This window comes from Danio rerio, chromosome 17, assembly GCF_052040795.2.
Source record: "Danio rerio strain M-AB ecotype USA chromosome 17, GRCz13ab, whole genome shotgun sequence".
NCBI lineage: Eukaryota > Metazoa > Chordata > Actinopteri > Cypriniformes > Danionidae > Danio > Danio rerio.
Genome location: NC_141037.1, coordinates 48,782,432 through 48,805,997, shown reverse-complemented (window position 1 = coordinate 48,805,997; position 23,566 = coordinate 48,782,432). Strand labels below are relative to the sequence as shown.

At 36.4% G+C, this 23,566-nt stretch overlaps 1 protein-coding gene and 1 long non-coding RNA gene across 10 annotated transcripts in view; one reads left to right on the top strand and one right to left on the bottom strand.

Moving 5' to 3' along the window:
* Positions 1-12,759: 12,759 nt before the first annotated feature.
* On the top strand, positions 12,760-19,451 carry LOC100535512 (uncharacterized). Its single transcript, NR_203066.1, has 4 exons — positions 12,760-12,801; positions 13,361-13,414; positions 13,733-13,821; positions 16,235-19,451. It is a non-coding gene; the product is annotated as an uncharacterized LOC100535512 (long non-coding RNA).
* A 1,893-nt stretch (positions 19,452-21,344) lies between these two features.
* Positions 21,345-23,566, bottom strand: part of ktn1 (kinectin 1) — a 75,757-nt gene continuing 73,535 nt past the window's right edge. For all 9 annotated transcript variants that reach the window (XR_015512463.1, NM_001309329.1, NM_200081.2 and 6 more), the window contains one exon: positions 21,345-22,122. Coding sequence is in view for 8 of the 9 variants with exons in the window: in NM_001309329.1 (NP_001296258.1) it covers positions 22,084-22,122 (39 nt within the window). In the remaining variant the exon portion in view is untranslated. The remainder of the gene's footprint in view (positions 22,123-23,566) is intronic.

Here is a 23,566-nt window from a genome sequence, read left to right as displayed (position 1 = left end):
TCGGTAATGCAAATCAAACTTCTACTGTTCATACAGGGTCAAGACAGCCCTTAACAGAACAGACCCCATACTCCCAGGGCACCCTCCAAAGAATGCCATGAGGGACACGGTCGAATGCCCTCCCTAAGTCCACAAATTCCATGTGGACTGATTGGACACACTCCCATGAATCCTTGAGCACCCTGGTGAGGGTATAGAGCCGGTCCAGTGTACCACAGCCAGAACGAAAACCAAATTGTTCCTCTTGGATCCTAGATTCAACCACTGGCCGGATCCTCCTCTCCAGTACCCTGGCATAGACTTTCCTGGTGAGGCTGAGGAGTGTGATCCCATCCTAGAACACACCCTCTGGTCCCCCTACTTAAAAATGGAAACCACCACCCCAGTTACCCAGTTGTCTTAAAAAGAAGCTCAAACAGGTTTGTGGCAAGCAAGTAAATGATCAGTTATGGGTAAACTATCATTTTAACTAGTTTGAAATATTTGACAGTGATAGTCATTTGGTACCATTGAAAACAACACATTGTTAGTCAACTAAAGTGGGAATAATAGAGCCAATAAATATTGATGCAATGATAATAATAATATATAGTTTGTAGCGATGCCATATTTAGAAATCATTCTGATTGGGTGAATTAGAAAGATTTCTCAAACCTTATTTAATGCACAATTCAAGCTATTAACAAACCATTTAATAGAAGCATTAAGTATGAAGTATTAGATGTAGAATAAGAGTATACTTTATAGGTGCTAATAAACAACCAATATTTTAATAATAGGCAGGTTATAAACCAGTTTTAATGGTGTGAATTGTTACTTAAAACCAAAGTGTTAGTGAAAAATTACTATCATAGCACTAATATGCTGCGTATATTCATATTTTATATACAATTATTTATATTAACTTAATTTAATGTGTTTTTGCTAAATAAAATAATTAATTTCTTAACACACACATAACGACTCCAAATATTTCTACAATAATGTACTTTTTTGATTATATTATCCAGACTTCTGCGTTACAACTCTTTCAATCACATTAACAATTAATCGGATTCTCCTTTGAGAGGCTTTTCAAATACATTAGATTCAGTTTGAGAATTGTAAATAAACATCTGTTTGGAACATCCCATTCATTACCGCAGGACTGTTAGTTTCACGTTAGGCGGTTAGCTGCCAAATATGCTTCTATCTCAGCTTCTTAATGCCTAATCTCAGTAAACATAAAACATTCTGCTTAGTACATTCACCTTTATTTGTATAGTGCATTTACAATGTAGTTTGTTTTAAAGCAGCTTCACATAAATGGTCATAGTAAAATGGAACAGAGTAGTTCAGTATTTTTAGTGTTCAAGATCAGTTCAGTTTAGCTCAGTTCAGTGTGGTTTACTGATCCCAAACCATGCAAGCTAGAGGCGACAGCGGAGAGGGAAAAATAACTTCACCGATTGGCGAAAGTGAAGAAAAAAAAACCTTGAGAGAAACCAGATTTAGTTGGGCACAAACATTTTAAATTCTCCGCTGGCCAAAAGTCTTGTGTAGAGCTGCATTCTCAGCAGCGGAGGCTGGAAGCTGGCGAAGACTTGTATGTCCCTGGAGCGTCACTGGAATCAGTCTCATGCTGTCCACTCCTCCATGACCACCACAGCAGTTGCTCAGGATACGGCCTAGTCCAGGACATGGAAACCTTCTGATCATCTCGTCGCTGGTCTTGGATCGAATCAGTGACTCTGCATAGTCTGAGGGCCTCGGGAAGAGTATCCCCAGATGGAAATGGAGAATAAAGAGAGTAATTAGCATGGCTGCTGTTCAGTGTATATAAACAAGATGCAAAAACCTGTGGGGAAACCCGCTAAGTGATGAATAATATAAGGATGCCTCACAAATATTTATTTTTTGCTGAAAATGTCTCATGATCTTATAGACAGTTTTTTTTTTTTTATGAAACGGAGCAAGGCCGTGATTGGGGTGGGGGACAAGAATTTCCTTCATACCAGTTTCTCACTCATTTTTATTGATTTTATTGCAATTAAATGTTAGTGTTAACATTGAAACAGATTTATTTTCTTAGCTATCTTCACTTATATATCTGAAAAAAGATTTGATTGCTGATTGTTCAAACTACTTATTTAGAACGTGTTGAAACAACACAATTCTCAAGGATTTTTAGGGACAACCTAATTGTTTTATGTTTTATGTTCAATCCTTAAATTTGTAAAAATGATTAAGGCAACTTAATCGATTTGTGTTCCCAGGGATGGGTTGCAGCTGGAAGGGCGTCCGCTGCATAAAACATGTGCTGGATAAGTTGGCGGTTCATTCCGCTGTGGCGCACCTGAGAGGAGTCTGGATGCAGACCTGGTGCAGTGCAATCTGGGCTGCATCCAGTGCTATTAAATGGGCTCACCGAACCCCACCCCTAACCCTTCTCCTCACAATGACGTCACTCACTCATTTGAGTGCATTGCGTCTGACATTGCATCGCAGCTTGCATCATAAAGGCTGCATCCAGATTAATTACAGTTTTTCTTGTTTGCTTTGACCTGGTTAAAGTAACTAGGTTCCACTCCATTTTCCTCATCACTTTCCCAGCAGAGCAGAAGACAGGTCTTGCAAATGTGTAAACCCTTTCTCATTGGGTTGACAAATTTTCCCCACCATTTTTCAAAACAGTTAACACGGATGTCATTCAAGCAGTCAAAACTCCATTGTTTTAGCTATGGTAACCAAACAAACCATCTATTTCTTACCATTAGAAATTACCAAGATCAGTATGAATTCTCTGAAGCACTGGTTTGACACTCCTTTACACAAACCTTCAGTTAGTCTGCAAACATTGAAAATGGTGGTAATCTGTGTTCTGTGCCAGCATGGATGGAGGAGGCCAATAGTCCCTATGTCCTATACTCCCAATAGATATGACTGTATATTGGTTTACATGTTTTCTCTTATATTTACAGTATTTTATTACTTTTTTTTACTTTTGTTGCATATTTTAAATGTTTTGACACGGTATGTGCATTTTGCATGCAAAATGGGTCATTTTGACCATGAGTGGCGCTGTTTAGGCCTGTGTGTTACCTGTTTTGAAAATGTATAGTTTCAGTTGACGGCTGCATCAAAGCAATCAAAAAAAAAACTGTAAGGGACTAAGCCGAGAAGAAAATAAATAAATGAATGAATGAATCAATCAATAATTGATTTATGTTGGGACAACATGAAGGAATTGTGTGGAGCCCAGCATTTTTTAGTGTTCGTCAATACCAATAATTTTGACCACAACTGTCTACTTGGGAAAAACCTTTACATTATCCATGGTCTATTATAAAAGGCATTTCCAATTGTGCTATAATAATTTTCACAAATTTGTCAAAACAAACATAATAAAAAAATATATAAATACATATTAGAAATTGTGGCTCTAGAACAAGTTTTGATTCGCCTGAATTACAGTCTACCCCAAAACACACACACATGCCCAGATCAAAGGTTTGCTCACTCATTCCTTCTTGATGGATAGCAGATGCAAAAAAGCTGCTGTTCCTGAAAGGCTGGTGTCTGCTTTGGATTGTTGTTTGAGTGTATAACTGCATGTACAAAGGAGAAATTATGCATGACGCATGACCAGAGACACCGAGTGATTGGGCAACTTAGAGCTGAGCTGAAATAACTTTTATATATATATATATATATATATATATATATATATATATATATATATATATATATATATATATATATATATATATATATATGTGTGTGTGTGTGTTAAAGGGCACCTATGATGAAAATCATCTTTTAAAAGCTCTTTGAACAGAAGTTTATCTATGCATAGTGTCTACATATTCATTATGGAGTGATTTAAACACAATAAATCTCTTTTTCAAAAATTTCCTGACATTAAAATTGAACTCAAATCTTTTTAATTTTTAGGCCGACTGCAATGTCACGTAGGTTTTCCCAACCAACATAAACATCCACAGAAAAGGATTGGTAAAGAAACTGGGATTAAAAGATCTGTTCCAACTCTCTGTGATCAGCTGCACCCCACAAATGAGTTTTACAGGTTTAAAATGTTTTTATAATATTGAATGCTTGTAATAAAGAAAAGACAGTAATTGCTGTAATTCATAAAAGCTGGATTCACCACAGCTGTGTCAGAGGATGCTTCAAACATACAAGAGTCCTGGTTTGTTGATGTTAAATCTGGTTTATTTTGAACAAAAGCATGAAGGATATTAGTACAGCAGTGTATATTAACTTGTCGCCTGTCATATTTGCCTCAACTAGATTTGCAAAAACTATGGTGACCAAGAGAGCTTAACGTGATGCAGTTTTAATAAACATATGCAATTACAAAAAATATTGAGAAAAGATCTGTTTGAGAACACATGCTGCAATTACTCACAATGTAAACACATTTTTTTAAAAACACGCTGCAATTTCTCACAACCCATACAAATTGATAAAATGCGCTGCACAATGTTTCAAGGGGATTCTAAAACTTGATGGACCTGGCTGTTTAGGCTATGGTTATTTAGGCTAATAAATACCAAAGACACAGGAATCAGGATATTAAAATAAAAAATAAATAATTTCAATTCCATTGTGTTCTGTTCTTTTGCCGTTGTGAGAAAATACAGCATGTTTTGTTTTGTTTTGTTTTTGTTTTTTTGTGGGAATGTATCAACGTATTCTTGCATGGGTTTTCTGAAATTGCAGCACGTTAAGCTCTCTTGGCCACCAGAAAAACAGTGCAAAGTTAAATATGTGTGTGTTTGTGTGTACTGCAAATTTTGTAACAACATTTGTGTGACTCATCATTGCAGAAAGGCTTGAAAAAACTTAACAACAAATACATCAAATAAACTTACATGGTATTTTTACTCAAATATCTGTATATCTGCTTCACATAATGGGTTTTCATCCACCCATTTTTATGTGCATTATGAAAATGTGCGTAAAAAAAGGTTGAGGAAAACGCCAAGATGCATATAAATTTTGAAAATGCGCATAAAAAAACATATTTGCATAACTAAGCAGGATAAACTACGATGAAAACACTTTTACCGAACAAATTCCGGTATGCACATTTAAAAAAAGCCATGTGACTTGTTACAAGAGATCATGTGATGATAAAAATGTGTGCAAATGGACAAACCAGCAGGCTGAGCACACTGTAAAACATCTGAAATGTTTTGGTCATTCTTAAACGCCGGTTTTGGTGTTATTATATTATTAATCACCTCCAAAATCAAGAGCGTCTGTGTTCTGCGTCTCATGCCTTGAAACACCACTGCACGTTCACTGTGTGTCAAGATTTATTAAATGAAGAAAAGATTCACACAGCTTTTCCTACTGCAGCAAATTCAGTTTTTCAAGTTTACATCTGGTGCCAGTTAATCATGAAGTGATGGTTTCATTAGTTTTGACTCATTGGATGGAAACGCTTCTTTATTCGCACGTCTTTTATGAGATAATCCAACTTTATGCATAAAGTTAATTCTCATTTTTGGATGGAAACAGCTATTGACTGTTGTTTTTGTGGCGCAGCAGGAGAAACAGTTGCATTTGGGAAATGTAGGCAGGAAGAACAGGCTCATTTGCATTTAAAAGGCACAAAAAAATTACACCAAATTCAGATATTTATCAGTCTATGATAAATAATCTGGTGGGTATTTGGAGCTGAAACTTTACAGACACATTTTGGAGACAACAAAGGCTAAGGGCTCTATCATACACCCGGCGCAACACAATTGTTGCTAGTTTCAGCTCGGCGCATGAGTCGTTTTGACGTTTTGCAGCATGCTGTTTAAATAGCAAATGCATTTGCACTCATATGTGCGCCCACAGGCATTCTGGTCTAAAAAAGGAGGCGTGTTAGGGTGTATTGCTGGCACGTTGCTATTTGCTATAGACCAGCTAAGAGAAGGTCTAAATTAAAGGATTAAAATATTACAAAAATTATTATTTTCCAGCCTACATAAAAATAAAAACCACTGCCTCTATGCCTTCTTCATCTCGGGGGGCTTTTTTAGTTTATTCATGACAATTTGCATTTGTTTGATGTTATTATTATTAGCAGTATTATTTATCATATGCATGTTTATATTTGTTTTATTAAAAACAAGCTTAGGTTACCTGTCAGGTTTTAGACCATATGGGGCATGGCATGTGTATTTGGAAATAATTGGAGCACACTTCGTTATAATTGTTCATTTATTTGTTTGGTATAAATTAGAACTGAATTTAGAAATAGTTTTAAAACAAATCTTTGCGCTTAATAAACTAAATTAATTATGTATAGGCTAATGGATGTCTGTGCATACAACACGTTTCCCTAGCCACAAGAGTGAAAGTGAAAGTAAAGAATGAGGTGGCTCATTCTCTCATTCTCATTCTGTTTTCTCTCTGAAGCGTTCAGTTTTTCCACTTAAACTCCGCCATGTAAATATCAAATGCGCAATGGCACGACGCAACTGACTCTTAAAGGAAATGAGAGATAAGACTCTGATTGGTTTATTCTCAAAACACACCTATAACTCTTTAAGAGAACAAGCTCAACTCCGTTAGACTATGCACCGCGGTGCAAAGCGAATTTATTCATCCTTATATCAGCAAAAGTGGATTCTGACACAACCTTATGCGCCCTGCCCTTTAGACTTTGCGCCTAGATCCTCAAAATAAAGCTGTATGGGGCCTTTGCCACGCAGCCAGATTAGCTTGCTAGCCAGTTAATTTTCAGTTTATGCCCTAATTTTGAGTTTTGGGTAACACAAAGGTAGCTCAGCTTAGCTGCTCAATAATGCCACAATTTTTTTTTTTTTTTTTTTTTTAATTTGAGCTGCTTTAATGTTACCTAAAACACAAGACTGGTGCAAACTAAACTAAAACTTAGCTAGCTAGCAAGCTAATCCAGCTACATGGGTGCGTGTTTACCATAATAGAAACACAACATATTGTCATTCGAATCAATAGCACAATGCACAATCATAGTATTTCCCATATTCAACACACACCCTGATCTGATACAGAAGACAAAAGCAAATAAAGTCATTTTTTGCAGGTTTTTTGCAACATGTAAGCGTTCCCGAAGCTTTGTATGATTACAGTTGAACCACTGAAGTCACATGAAATGTTTCCTTTTCTGAACGTCCCAGAACCATTGCTGTCCATGGATGATGAGAGCTTTATGATTTAATCTAAAATATTATAATTTGTGTTCCGAAAATGAACCAAGGTCTTATTGGATTAAAATGACGGGAGTGAGTAATTAACAACAGAATATTCATTAATAGGTGAACTAACACTAAAATACAGGTGGCAGCTCATTTACATTTTCAGACATGCAAACATTCTTTATTACAATCCACTAACACAAGAATGCCATATATATTTTCACTATAATGAAATCAGTTTATTATTTAATGGTGGTGTACTCAAATTCAGTTCAAGAAGACCTCACACTGTTACCAGCTACATTAATGCAAGTTTCAAAAGGAAATTTATGACTAACTATATAGAGTCATTTCTAAGTAACAGTGACTGTTTCTTCGACAGTAAATTATTTTGTTATTGCTCAACAACAACTGTGAAAGCTTTTAATGTAGTGTAACTTATTGCTTCAGGTCACAGGAGTAATGTCCCGCTCGGAATTCATGTGATATTTTACACCTCTTCCAAAACAGACAAAGAAAGTAGGAAAAAGCTGTTTTGCCATATAGTCTGTGCTTGTATTGTATCTTGATAATTGAATATACATTAGCCATGATAATAAAGACTTTTTTTTCAAACTCAAGTACCTCATACTGATTTGTATGCAGATTTTAAATCCTGCATCCAGAGCACTGATGCATCGTTTACCCCTGTAGCCTCTTTTGTATGTTAATATATCAGCATTACATGCATATCATACAATTATTTTTTCAATTACATATATACAGTTGAAGTCAGAATTATTAGCCCGCTTCGAATTTTTTTCTTCTTTTTAAATATTTTCCAAATAATGTTTAACAGGGCAAGGAAATTTTCACAGTATGTCTGAAAATATTTTTTTCTTCTGGAGAAAGTGTTATTTGTTTTATTTTGGCTGGAATAAAAGCAGTTTTTAACTTTTTAAACACAATTTTTGAGACAAAATTATTAGCCCTTTTAAGCTACATTTTTTCAATAGTCTACAGAACAAACCATCAGAATACAATAACAAGCCTAAATACCCTAACCTGCCTAGTTAACCTAATTAACCTAGTTAAGCCTTTAAATGTCACTTTAAAAAATATATTAAAGATCAAAATAAGAAAAATATCTAGTCAAAAATTATTTACTATCATCATGGTAAAGATAAAATAAACCCATTATTAGAAATGAGTTATTAAAACTATTATGTTTAGAAATGTGTTGAAAAAAATCTTCTTTCCGTTAAACAGAAATTGGAGAAAAAAAAAAATAAAATAAGCGGTCTAATAATTCAGGGGATGGGGCTAATAATTCTGACTTCAACTGTATGTATATAATAGAAGTCAGAATTATTAGCCTCTTTATTATAAGCCAACACCCCCGCCCCCCCTTATTTTTCCCCAATTTCTCTTTAACAGAGAGATTTTTTTCAACACATTTAAAGGGACTAGATATTTTTCAAGACACTTCTATACAGCTTAAAGTGACATTTAAAGGCTTAACTAGGTTAATTTGGCAGGTACGGGTATTTAGGCAAGTTATTGTATAACAATAGTTTGTTCTGTAGACTATCGAAAAAAATAGCTTAAAGGGGCTAATAATTTTGACTATAAATGTTTTTTAAAAATTTAAAAACTGCTTTTATCCTAGCCAAAATAAAACATAAAACTTTTACCAGAACAAAAAATACTATCAGACATACTGTGTCCTGTGTACCGTGTCCTTGATCCTATACATAAACTGTTGCAACATTGGAAAGTCCACAACATTCTAAAAAAGAGGAATAAAGTTTGTCATACTAGAAAACACACATCAAGAGCATAACGTCAAGGAATAGTTCCTCAAAATGAAAATGTACCCACTATTCACTTACCCTTTGAGTGATTGCTAAACTTTTCTTTTTCAGTTGAACATAAAAGAAGATTCTGAATGAAATAAATAGTCAGTTTCTAACATTTTAAAAGCATCTTCTTTGTGTTCAACAGAAGAAAGAAACTCATACAGTTTTGTGAAAAGTGAAGCTTGAATACAGGACGACAGAATCTTCAGTTTTGGGTGAACTATCCTATTAAGGAGCAGGTGCCTAATCAAGTGTCCAGTTAGAACATACCTGATTTGTACTTGTCAGCGTGTAGGCCTTGAATGATGGTAAGGTGTCAAGAGAGTCATGTATACAGAGGCAGGTCTGGGATCAGCTGATAGCTGTGTGACACTGGTGGGAATGTGCAGAGACTCTGCTGACCTCAGAAACACACAAAAGTCTTCTTGTTTTCATTAAACTTGTTCTTCATCCTTCATTAAATCTAAGTCGTCATCATAGCCATGTGGAGTGAAAGAAAAACAACCCCAAGTGATGTGGTGTGAACTTTACACTCATTTAAAAGGACAGTTCAGTACAATGATTTGAGCATCCTTTTTGTGTTTGATGGGAAGAAATTGACTTTATTTTTCATTCATACACTAATTTCCTTTTCAGCTTAGTCCCTTTAATCCGGGATCGCCACAGTGGAATGAACCACCAACTTATCCAGCACTTTTTACACAGCGAATGCCCTTCCAGCTGCAACCCATCTCTGGGAAACATCTATTCACACTCATACACTACAGACAATTTTAGCCTATAATTCACCTGTAACGTATGTCTTTGGACTGCGGGGGAAACCCGAGCACCCGGAGGAAACCCACGCGAACGCAGGAAGAACGTGCAAACTCCACACAGAAACTCCAACTGACCCAGCCGAGGCTCAAATCAGCAACCTTCACCTACTTCGCGCCACCGACTTTATTTTTACTTTCTTTTATTTGTGCCACATAAAAATTTGGGTTGTTTCTAATTGGCTGAATATTTATATAATGTCAGTTTAATTGTGGTAATTATGCTTGCGTAAACACTTGTTTGTCCGCTTTCCGTTCTCTGAGAGCAATACTCAGTAATGTCAATGTGTGTACTGTGCAATTAGATTATATTGTGTTGATTGAAGCATCAATGTGTTCCAGTAGATATTTTACAGAACTTCGTTCATATCACTGGAGCAGATGATTCATAATGAGACGGCTGCCCCCTGCTGTAGTGCCTGACACATTGCATGCATCTTCCTCTTCAAAACTGGACCATACAACATAGGATATGAATGTAAGGGATATGCTTACCAAAAGACCTCTTTAGAATGACTAAATATGTTCATCTGGAGCTGTTTTATCTGAAATAAACTGTTAAACAGTAAGTAATATGTTTTATTATTATTTACTAAAGAAAAAATGGTATACATTAGCAGCAAATAATTCCCAGAGATTGCGGCTGGAAGGGCATCAGCTGCGTAAAAATTTGCTGGATAAGTTGGCAGTTCATTCCGCTGTGGCGACCCCGGATAAATAAAGGGACTAAGCTGACAAGAAAATGAATGAATGAATGAATAGCAGCAAATAAATTAGCAAACAGTTTATTAAAATAAATAGCTATTATAAGGAAATAGAATATCATTTTTTTCTTAAAGGTATAACTTAAACCTTTTGATTAAAGAGCAACGATTGAATCTGTCATTTAGATTTTATTTGATTACATTACAGGTGTCCCTTTAAAAGTGCACACGTCCAGCACTATAATAAAAGCATTTGATTGCTTTCCTTATGCTCATTTAGGACAAAATTAATGTTTAAAAAAACCCCAACAAAATCATCTTTAGATGTTATTTTTATTATTAATTATGTGTGTATACATACGTCTGTTCAAACACGCATCCAAAACCCAGACTTTTGCTTGGCTTCAATCATGTGTACAGAATCCGTTTGGGAAACAGCGTCTGTTTATCACTAATGGAGCACGGCTGACAGTCACGCACCGCTTTATGACTGTTTTGAGGATTGCATATGAGGGGTGACAAGGTTTGATTCGGATCAAAACCAAGATTGGATTACGTGATCTCCAATTATGTAATCCGTTTTTTTTTTCTTTTTTCTTTTGAACAACCCGTTTAAAAGATTTGATCCAATCCGTTATCCAAAATCCTAGTAGATTACTTTTGAAAAATCCGGCCCATATGTTTATAAGTAGGGTAAACACACTACCTGTGCATACACCCAATAAATGTAACTAATTACTTGATGGAAACTGGTTTAATTAACAGAATATAATTTGTTTATTTAATTCTTAGGGTAGCTTTTTTTTGTGTTTGTTTGTTTGTTTGTTTTATTACAATTTTAGAACATACAAGGGCAATAACAACATTATATTGACATCCAAACAAATACAATATAGGAAGAAAATACAAAAATCTATTACAAATTTAATTTTTCAAAAAACTACATTTAAAGCTTTAAAATGATTAACAGTTCTTTTTGCTTTGGCATTTTTTTCTTTTATTGTGTTTAGGTAATGGCCGATTTCTATTTTAAAGTGAGTAAAATTAGCTTTTTTCACTGTCTATTTACATTTATGAATTTAAAAAATGTCCATACATAATGAGCAAATTAACAATATGCCAAATTTTGAAGTTGACTGCATTCTAAAAAAAAAAAAAAAAAAAAACACATATACTTCTTTGAATTCCAATGCAGTATTCGCACTCTGCTTAACCAAAAAAGAAAACATCACACCAAATTAATTGTGTATAAATACAATCATAAAATAAATGAACAATATTTTCTTCTTTATCGTTACAGAAAGCACATTTTAAAATCAACATCTTTACAAAATTTTGCAATTACCTGTTTTACAGGATAAATAGAATGAACAATTTTAAATGATTCCTCTCTAATTTTATTTGTTATACAAAAACGCCTGGAAATCTTAAAAGTCTCGTTCCAGCAATCTGGCAAATCATTCTAAGATAATTATTATCACATTTTTTCTTTTATATTTATACCTTCCAATTTAAGACTAAACTCAATTTGTATTTTGAACTACATAATTTTCTAATACTTATACTTCTAATATTTTCTAATAATATTTTAATTTCTAAGGGAATGCCATTAATTACCATCGTATACTCTTTAACATGTATATAAAGGGAACATTTTTTTCTAGAAACTCTAAATAGGTAAGCACATGACCATTACTATTTAAAAGTTGTGAAACCAGCAAAATGTTATTTTTAAACCAATTAATAAAAAAAGAGATTACTTCGGTGTGTAATATATGTATTATTCCAAATTAAACATTTATGAGGGGAACAATTGTGCTTGTATATAATCATCCATGAAAACAAAACCTGTTTGTGAAAATTAGAAAGTTTTATGGGAAGCTTACGATTATTAACATTGCGATTAAGAAGAAATTCAATGCCACCTACTTTAAAAAAAAAAACATTACGAATGTAATACCATAGTTTTTTTAACTAATACATTTTGTATCCACTTAATTTTAAATTTAGTGTTCGATATTTCAAAGTCAAGTACGTTTAGTCCACGTTGATTAAATGGATTACAACATGTTTGTTTATTTGTTTTGTTCTCTCTTATTTCATGGCATAGATATGTATATATCTATGATTTGATGGGAGGTATTTGACGCAAACACACACTCCAGTACAGTAGGTGGCGGTAGTGCACTGTTTTGTTGTATTCCGACCGCCATTAAAATAACAAGAAGAAGGGGATGTGATTTTCTCTCACGCTGGTTGAAAAGAAGTGAGTAGAGGTGTTCCAGATCTTTCTGATTAAATACTTTGATATCGTGTGATTAGGTAGAGATGTTTGAAAAAAATCTAGTTATATTTGCACAGAGATGCTGCATGAAGACTAGGAATAAGATTATAAAGAAACTGATAAGTTGACTATCTACGACGCCTCGTTAATAGTTTATGAGTAGACGACCGAGTTCTTTGAGCTACAACATATTAAAATATAATTAATTCATAGTTTGAGTGAGTTAAAATGTTAATGTAATGTTAATCTGTTTGAGACATCCATATGTGTAAAATGTGAAAAACAAAAACGCCGTGTTGAGTTTGTTATGCATCGTGAGCGTGTTGCTAAGACAACCTGAGAATTCAGGATAACGTTAGTCTGTAAAACGATATCGTTATTTTATTAAGTTAGTAAACTTTGTGGTGTTTTATGTTCTGAAACTATTATCGTTTTTGTTTTCTTGATATTCATAGTTATTGTTTTGTTTTGTTTATTTACCTTTTGTTGCTGCTGTTGATTGTGTGGTGCCATCTTTGATATGGAGTCCTCTGCTTTACAGACTGTAGTCTCATATTTCTGGATCTCATTAAATCTCCAGCATTCACAGATTGAGGTAAGTTGGTTTCATATTCACATGTTTGTTTAGTGATAGGGCCCCTATGGTTTTTATCGTGCTACTTTGAATATTCGGTCAGTAATAGCATGCAAGTATGACTTCAAAACAACATTAGCAATATTTAAGTCACTGAACAATTTAACTGTGGACAATCTAACTGTTAACTGTGAACAATGTTGTACTTTGATACTCATTGGCTGCTAATATGATTTCTCTATGTAGAATGTGCAACGGATGCTTTTTTGAAAATATAATATTAAGGATAAAGTCTGAATGTTGTGAATATAAAACCAACCTTACCTCATTTATTCACAGGTAGTGAGGAAAGGTGAGACACTCTAACTTCTCAGCAAGTGCTACTGAGTGATATTTACGCTACTATTACCGATTTGGACCATAAGAAAGTAAGTAGCAAAATCTGTGTTTTGTGTTTGGAGAAAATAATTGAGGCCAAGAGACAAACTATAGCAGGGATGTGCTAACTTGGTCCTGGAGGGCCGGTGTCTTGCTGAATTTAGCTCCAACACACCTGCCTGGAAGTTTCTAGTATTTCTAGTAAGAGCTTGATTAGCTGGTTCAGGTGTGTTTGATTAGGGTTGGAGTTAACTTTTCCAGGACACTGGCCCTAGGTAAAGCTGCGGTCACACTGGACTTTTTTCCCCATAGACTTTCATTCATACCCACGCGAATGCGTCAGACCAGAAACGCAATGTCATACGTTAGGTTTCGCAGGTCGCTGCGGTGCAGTTCAAGTTCTTGGTAAACTCTGACCTGCGAAGAAATCGCATCACTTGTCTGCGCGAGACCAATCGAGCATCTCAGCATAACCTCTCTGGACAGAAATTTAAAACATGGAGCAATCGCTCTTTTTTTTTTTTGTCTAATAATCTTATTTAATGCTGTCCCTTTTAGCATCGCTGTACTACAGAATTTCGCAAGCTCAAACTCTAGTGTGACCGCAGCTTAATGCTGTGTTTACACCAGACGCGGAACGCGTGGATAAAATCGTACTATTAGTGCGTACATAGCCGCGTGAACATTTGAGTTTACTCGCTTCATTCGCGCATCAAATTTGCTTCAGAACAGATGTGGATTTGCGTGATGGGCAGCTCTTCTGTCTGCCCGGTGACTCTAGCTTCATTGCTAAATGGCTAACATGGATTTTATTAAGAAAATAATAGTGTTTATGTGCTTTAAAATTGGATGAAAAACAGCGTCGATGAGTTTAGGGTCAAGTCTGAGTCCACTAGATCCTTTCAGAGGTGCTTCCAGCTCTGTAAGCTCATAAACTCTTTCAGAAACCTAACCTGGATGATGGAGGCTTTCAGCATTGCTTTTGACTGAGCCGAGCCCAGTTTGATGAACTGTTGTCGGTGTCGGCTGGAGGATTTTCCACGGGACACCAACAACGGGTGATACGCAATCTACTAATTGGTTGACGCGGAGTGAATGTCCGCTTAAGTTCAGATTTTTAAACTCAAGCGTTTCGTGGGAAATGCACAGCAAACGTGCAAAACCCTCAATTCGCGCCCTGCCGTTCGCACGTACCACGGCGTGGGATGGCTATTCGCGTGTTTGCTTTGACTTAAAGGGCCGTGAAACCCCCTTGTTTCAGCAGGGTGTTTTCACACCTCTACTTTGGAAAAAGTCAGAAAAGTGGGCGTGTCCAGCTCTGTTTAGGGGGGAGTGTCGGAGGAACTAAAGTGGGAGGGTGTGGGAGTGTCTATTTGGGCACGCGCGAGTTTCAGTCAAAATACACACAGGAGAAAGAGATTGTGTTTAACCTGTCTATTTGGGCGCGCTGAGTTTCAGAGTCAAAAAACACACACACACACACACACACAAACACGGGAGAAAGTGATGGTGTTTACATGGACATCTGTAGTCGAATTATTTGCCAAATTATTAAATGGTGGACTTTAACTGCAGTTTGGCTCTTTCAATTAGGGAATTCGTTCATGCCCCTCGCGACAAACGAGATATTTGATTCGAGGAACTACTCTAAGCGTGTATTTTTCATGCAGTGTTTGATATCGCACAGCGAATGAGAGAAAAAAAACCCTCAGCATTTCCTGGAAACTTAGATGCACACAGCAGGTAGCATCAGAAAGCCGCGTGTGTTATTCCGGTCACAAAATGCGGTGAAAACCCTACACGAGGTTAAAGTTTGGTTGTGGTGCTAACATGTTTACACTCGATGCAATAGTTAACTTAGTTCAATACGAACAAACTGAATAAACAAAGAGCACTGGTCGCTCACTTACCAAATCTGTAGAGACAAGACACACTCTGGCACAGACGCCCAGTCTGCACGCTGGAATACAACGCTATTATGTCATGACCGTGACGCAGCTTCAAAAATTTGTTTCAAACCGGAAAAGTACGAAAATCCAAAAGTACGAATTTGCTTGAAATAACGCAAAAACAACCAATTTACACTTTTTAGTGAAATATAGGTGTCCTAATAGTGTTTTTAGCAGTGTGGGACACATATACGACTGTCAACAGCTCAAAAAATGTTTTGGTGTTTCGTGACCCTTTAACACGTAAATTACTCGCGCTTGACGCTCCTTCCGCGTCTGGTGTGAACACAGCATAAGACTGTCACACACATATGGCAGTCACGCATTTGCTCTGGGCGGGGGAAGTTTAAATAATACATATTTCATATTGCAGTCTCTTGCAATTTTGGCTAATCACAACGTTTCAAATTGTGATGGGATTAATCGCACAGCCCTAACTGTAGCAGTACCTTTTTGTTGTATTCTGCACAACAATGTGGTTCTTTTACTGATTAAGTTCATTTGTTTATTATAGAACCACGCATACGTTCAAGAGTCATAAATCAGCAGCATAATAATTCCCCAACATGCACTAAAGACTGAGGCTTGGAGGATTCATCGCACAACAAAGGACCTCAGACTGCTGCTCAAAGACCAGCTGTATTTGTGTCCTGGAACAAGACAGTTCCACTTGTAAGAGCACCGTGTGAAGATTTGATTAGTGGAGTAATAGCACAGTTTTGCTTAAAATATTCCAACACACAGCATTATGGGTGACACATCAGAGTTCACAAGAGGACAAATTGTTGGTGCACGTCTCTCTGGTGCATCTGTGACCAAGGCAGCAGATCTTTGTGGTGTATCAAGAGCCACAGTATCCAGAGTAACATCAGCATACATCCAAGAAGGACGAACCACATCCAACAGGAATAACTGTGGAAGTAAGAGGAAGCTGTCTGAAAGGGATGTCCGCGTGCTAACCCGGATTGTATCTAAAAACCATGTAACCACAGCTGCCCAATTCACAGCAGAGTTAAATGTGCACCTCAAATCTCCGGTTTCCACCAAAACTGTTCGGCGGGAGCTCCACAGGGTCAATATATATGGGCAGTTTCCTATAGCCAAACCTTTGGTTGACTCATGCGAATGCCAACCGTCCGTTTCAGTGAAGCCAGGAGAGAAAATCTTAGGCTGTGGACAATGTGAAACATGTATTGCTCAGGATTCTGATACAGAAAGTACTTGAATCTCAGACTCATTGATTCCTGGAAGGCATAGGAAGAACTTGAAAACACACATAGGTCCTTAAAAGTGCTTCAAATAAATGTGAAAATAAACTTGTTTCAAAAATGCTACTGTGTTGCTGTCAACAACAGAATGAAAGTGCTGACGTACGTGTGTGTAGTTATATTTGTTGCGCAGCCTAATCGTTTAATAACCCAGGATATCCCCTGGACATATGTGGCCACATTATGGCTCCGAGTTGATCACAACCACAATCAATGCTTGTATGACCGTTCACAGCAATTATGGTGTTATAGTTTGCTACATATTTTGCATAAAAGCAAGCAAGAAAGCAAAGAATTGGTTGAATGCGTTGAAGGTAATTGTTCTTTATATTCATGAGATTTCATATGTAACGCCTTTTAAGATGTAGCTATTGGGGGTTTTAATATATAGAGAATTATGGTGAGGGGTCCACCTCTGATATCTCTTACCTGGTCATTTGCAACCATCAAAACATGAAAACTGGTGATGAGGTTTTTTTTTTAACTAGTATATATAATAGTTGGCTAATAGTGTTAAACGGGTACAGTTTTAGGTCAAGAGCAAAACCCAAATTTAAACTTCACTGACACTATATATTGGTTTCATTTACATTTTGTATCTGTACAGAAATTGATATGCCATGTCATTTTGGCAAAGATGAATAAGTGAATAAGCACGAGGTGGAATAAATGCTGGGTATCTGCACACTAGGGAGTGAATGGAATACAAAAGCAGACAAATAAGCAAGAGAGACATCACACAGTAAAATAGTCTCAATAAAACTGGGAAAAGGTCAGGGAAGGAGGTATTAGAAAATACAAAAATCATGTATGAATCAGTAAATGTTCAAAATATGAACAGACAAGAAAAAAAATGTAATGGCAAGATTGAAAGTGGATCACTCGTAGTGTAAAAAAATGTTGGGTTCCACACAATCGAGTTTTTACAAATTTAACTGGATTAAATTAAACAGTTATCCCTTAAAACAACTCAAGCATTTTGTTGTTTCAGCTCATTTTAAATAAGTAGTTTAAACAAACGGCAAACATTTCTGAGTGTAAGACTAAATAATACCTTGTATAGAAAAGGAACAATGAAAGTTCGCATGAGTCACCTTTGGTTGGTCCATGCCAGTGCCAAACATCTGTTTCAATGGTGCCAGGGGAGAAAGGCCTAATCCAAAATCTACCCCTTAGCCCAGGGGTGTCCAAACTCGGTCCTGGAAGGACAGTGTCCTGGAAACTTTAGCTCCAGCCCTAATTAAACACACCTGAACCAGCTAATCAAGCTATTACTACATATACAAGAAACTTCCTGGTAGATGTGTTGGAGCTAAACTCAGCAGAACACCGGCCCTCCAGGACCGAGTTTGGACACCCCTGCCCTGCCTTAGCCCTTCCCCTTCATGGCTTTCTATAATTCATAATAACTCCTGTATAGCAGTCCCACAACATGCTTTTCCATCTGTCACTCAATGACACTTGATTCCCGTCAGAGAGGTCTAGTAGCTGGCAATGACTGCTATAATGTTAATGTTGTTTTCATGGGTTTAGATGAATATGCATGTAAGTGCACTGTATAGTTACAATCTTATTGCCACATGAAATCTTTATGATAACATGATTTATGTCTTTAGTAATTTCCTGAAGATAAACACCAAAAAAAAAAAAGAACACAACTGAAATAACTACAGCAGTCTCCATCGTCTATTTCATATGAAGAGATCGAGAGACATAATGACTTGTGCAGGTGTTGTAATGCTGTCCCAATTCTTTGGGGTACATTTTGGAACCCTTCACACTCTGTTTCAAGGGCTAAGGGTACAAAAATGCTAATGGTAAATATGTTATGGTTTGTGGTTTAAACATGTTTGACTGCAGTTTGTAGGCAAGATGTACACCACAGAGAAGTACAACTACAACAACTTTTGTTCTATTTCACGCTTGATGATACTTACTGGGGCATATCAACAATGAAATAATTGTTTTTTGTGCAGTTCTTTGCACAACAGCATATAAAGTATGTCTTAGGACGGATTTGAAATCGAATACATTTTTCTCACTGTCTACCGCCATATGCACAACTTTTACAGTTTGGACAGTAACACACCTTGTACGGTGTTGAAAAGTTCTCAAGGTTGAGTCTTGTAAAGCACAGGTCCACAATACCAATAAAAGAAAGGTAAAACCATGTGGCCACAGTGCGCTTTTTTCTTAGGTTTCCTTTTGTAAACACAGAAGCGTTTTTGTCAGTGTTTTGCTGGGTGATCGCTTTCAGGTGGACATGTATATGAAATGTACTCCAAGTAATGTATCTTACATTTGTTATAATTACGGCTGCAACTAACGGTTATTTTAATAATTGATTAATCTGTTGATTATGTTTTCGATTATTTGATGAATTTGATAAAAAAAAAGAAAAACATTCATTTACAACTGTTCCATCAAAAAAGCTCATCCCTGAGCTGTTGTACTACTACCTATAATAATAAAAATAATGAAATAAAAACAAAGTAGTTTTGTCCTGTTTTCAATCAATCGGTCTAAAAGGGTTGAACTTATTTTCTGAATGAGGTGTGAATGAGGTGTGTATTCTTTATAGGTGTGTTTTGAGAATAAACCAATCAGTCTCATCTCCCATTCCCTTTAAGAGCCAGTTGCGTCTCGCCATAAGTGCATTTGCTATTTACATGATGACTTTGTAAGTGGAAAAACTGAGTGTTTCACTAGCAAGAAAACAGTTAAACAGAGCATCTGCAGCGCCAGAATGAGAGATAAGGCATCTCACAATCTACTTTCACTCTCTTGGATAGGGAAACCTTGTACGCACAGACATCAATTAGCCTGTAAATAATTAATTTCGTTTGTTAAGCGCAAAGATTTGTTCCAAAACTATTTCTAAATTCAGTTCTATTTTCCAGCAAATGAAAAAATGAACAATAATAACGAAGTGTGTTCAAAAACAGTTATATCCAAATACACATGCTGTGCCCCAAATGGTCTGAAACCTGACAGGTGGGCAAATCTAAGCTTGTTTTTTTATAAAGTAAAATATAAATATGGATATAATAAATAATACTGCTAATAATAATAACATCATACAAAAGCAAATTGTTCTGAATAAACTGAAAAAGCCTCCCGAGATGAAGAAGGTAAGGCAGTGGTTTTTAAATTCATGTAGGCTAGAAAATAATGTTTTGTAATATTTTAATCCTTTAAATTTATATCCTATATATATCCTTAATATTTTAATTCAGAACACCTGCTTTTTTAGACCAGATCAGTGATGGGCGCACATATGAGCGCAAATGCATTTGCTATATAAACAGCGTGGTGCTACACCTCAAAACAACTCTTGGGTCACGTCTTGCGCCACATTGCGCCGGGTGTATGGTAGTGCCCATAATCTCAAACAGAATTTTTACCAGTTCACACAAACATGTAAGTAATCGTGATCTATAACATGAGATGGTCGTTGCTACGTTTACTTGCAGCTGCCCGCATCCCTCATTCATAAAAAGCAGAACACGCAGGATTGAGCACCTAATTCACCAGTTACTCCACAAATACATGCAAGTAAGTGGCTTGTGAACTTGGAGTAGATTCAACTTTAGTTACTTTCACTATGTGTAATGTGTATCTGAAACAAATAAAACACAATTATATTTGAATAGATTATTAGACTCTTGTTTGTTTTACAAACTTTTAGAAATGTTTTCTTTTACTAGTACTTGTGTGTATTTACATGTTTAAAACATAAATTAAGCATTAGGCGGTCAAAACGCTGCATAATTGTGATAAAATGACACGTCTTTCTCAGCGGGAAAGCACAGAAGCACTTTTTTCGATGGTCCCTTACTGAGTGCTCTGCTCAGCACGAGCTCTTTCTGCCTCAGCACCAGACACCGCTCCAAAGCTCTAAAGGTAAACGTGCTAACGATAACTTGTCATGCTTGTTAAGCTGGATAACAAGTAAAAAATAAGCACTTCAAAACGGAACAAAAGTAGGACCCTGTTGTTGAACTCCCTTCCTCCTCATCCCTGTCTATGAGGTGCTAAACTCTGTATCAGTGCACGAAAGAGACCATGTTCACTTCTTGCTCAACTAAAGTGTTTTATTAATAATCAAACGTCCCTGTGTCGCGCGACAACGAAACGATTATGAAATTCGTTGCCAACCCTTTTAGTAATCGATTTTTATTGATTCATTGTTGCAGCCCTAGTTATAATGTAGACAGCGCCCTCTAGTGGATTTGACATCTGAAATGTGCAACAAATCTGGTGCAATGTATTTTACAAAAATGCAGGCTGAATCACACATATAAAGTAAGCCTGTGCTGGAAAAAAGTTATTAAAATAGAATAAAGAACCATGCTGTGCTTTTAATCAAGCATCCCTTTTATTACCGGTCTCCTGTTTTACAAAAAAAAAAAATAATAACAGTGTTAATGAAATTAGCATGAATATAGATTGTGATGAAAACAGACGAGGAGGATGCCTTTGTCTGAGCAGCATTTGAAACAATTGCTTGCTATGGCATTTAGCGTAGACTCAACCCGCATATCACAAACATCCCCCAGGAAAACAGTCACTAAATTCGGCATCATTAGTCAGGAAAAGCATTTATTGGTTTAAACGGATCTCTGGCATGTGCCTCTGAGTTTAGGGTTTCAAAGCAAGAGCTGAAAACGCATAAGTGAGCGTCAGTAGATCCTAACAGTTATATTATTATCATTTAAAACAACACAAATATCCTCAATGTTCTTTATACGAAAGGATAAAAACCTCTCTGGTCAAAGAGAGCTAACAGAACAAAAAGCAGTAGTATTCAAAGTATCGGGACTGAAAAAGCGTGGAACGAAACAGGAGCGAGTCTAACCGTGTCGTCTAGCGGATGCCTTTGTCTACTGAAAAGGAGGAATGCCACGAGGAAGGATCCGGATTCACTGAGTTCACGCTTTTATAGTCAGGGTTGGACAGCAGGTTTGGAGTGTGTCTGGACTGGTTTAACTGGAGACCAGCTGGTTGAGCAGGTGTAGTAAACAGGGCTGAAATCTGATGTTTTTTCTGGTATGAAGTCTTGTGGCTTTATCAGAGCGCACTGTCGTGTTTTTCATTACAGTTTATAGTTGGAGTATAATTTATCCCCATCATCCTGAAACAGAAAGAGTAAAACAGCTGATTAGTAATTGATTTATAAATGTGTAATAATAGTTATGTATTTATTTTTATATGCTTTATTCAAGATTTCACACTTAGATAATGCTTGACGATGTTAGCAGGTTTGGCATGCTTTCCCAGGAGAGAACACTGAGCTTGGAGATAGATGAGCCCAAGGTTCCCGCCTGGTCAATGAGCATTTGGAGGAATATGAGAGCAGCTATTTCTTGAGAGCCCCCCAGTTTGTTTCAACTACACTTTGGTTAATAGAGTATTTCTCTGAGGATCGATATAGTATGTATGCCAGGGGTCACCAATCTCGGTCCTGGTGGGCCGGTGTTACTGCAGGGTTTAGTTCCAACTTGCCTCAACACACCAGCCTGAATGCTTCAAGTATATCTAGTAAGACCTTGATTAGCTTCTTCAGGTGTGTTTGATTAGGGTTAGAGCTAAAATCTGCAGGACACCGGCCCTCCAGGAACAAGTTTGGTGACCACTGATGTATGCGTGGGATTATTATTACAATTCGCTTATGTCACGTTTTTTGACTGTGGGAGGAAACCAGTGTACCCGGGAAAAACCCACATAAACACGGGGAGAACATGCAAACTTCACGCAGAGTGTGCCGACTGGCTCAATTAGAACTTAAACCATTGGCCCTCCCGCTGAGAGGCAGCCATGTCATCTAATCTTAGAATTGAGAAGGAGAAAAGGGAAGGATAGAGGGGGGCTTTTCCAAAACGAAGATAGGGAATGAAGTTTAGGAAGGATATTTATTGTAATTTTGGAATGATCCGATAGGCTAGCTAATGATTAGTGATAAGACCAGCTGTAGTCGATCCTCACGTGCTCCTCTCAAAATTCACGTGCTCCTCTCAAAATTAGTTTGTGGAACTTCACTTAGTGAAATAATTTGTGAGGCACAAACTAGAAAAGAGTTTAAAACAATTTATAATAGGGAGGAACAGAATTGTTGGCTGTCAAAAATTTTATTTTTAGTTTTCGGTTTGTTACTACACTGATTAAGGCAGACAAGCAAGAGCGCGTCAAGTAGCTTACACATGAAGTTCAAAATAGCTTGATATTCTGCTCATATACACATATAACTAATGGTCAAAACAAAGTCTGCTCAATTAATACGCTGACAGGCATTTCTATGTAGTATATTTGTTCCTGCTGCATACAGTTGTGCTACGGTGCTGTCATGGGAACGTTGAATAATGCCTCCAGATTCAGTATAAAATCTGTATAATTTAAGTAACATTTTCAATTCTTTGAATTTAAAAATTCATTTATTTTATTTTCAGCTATTTTCAGTTATTCAATTAAAAAATACATTTTATTAAATATTAAAACAATAAACAATTATAACAATGCATTTTTAGTTTTGGGTTTTAAACAACTGAATCTAAAATTTTTGGTTTTGGCCCAGAAATTTA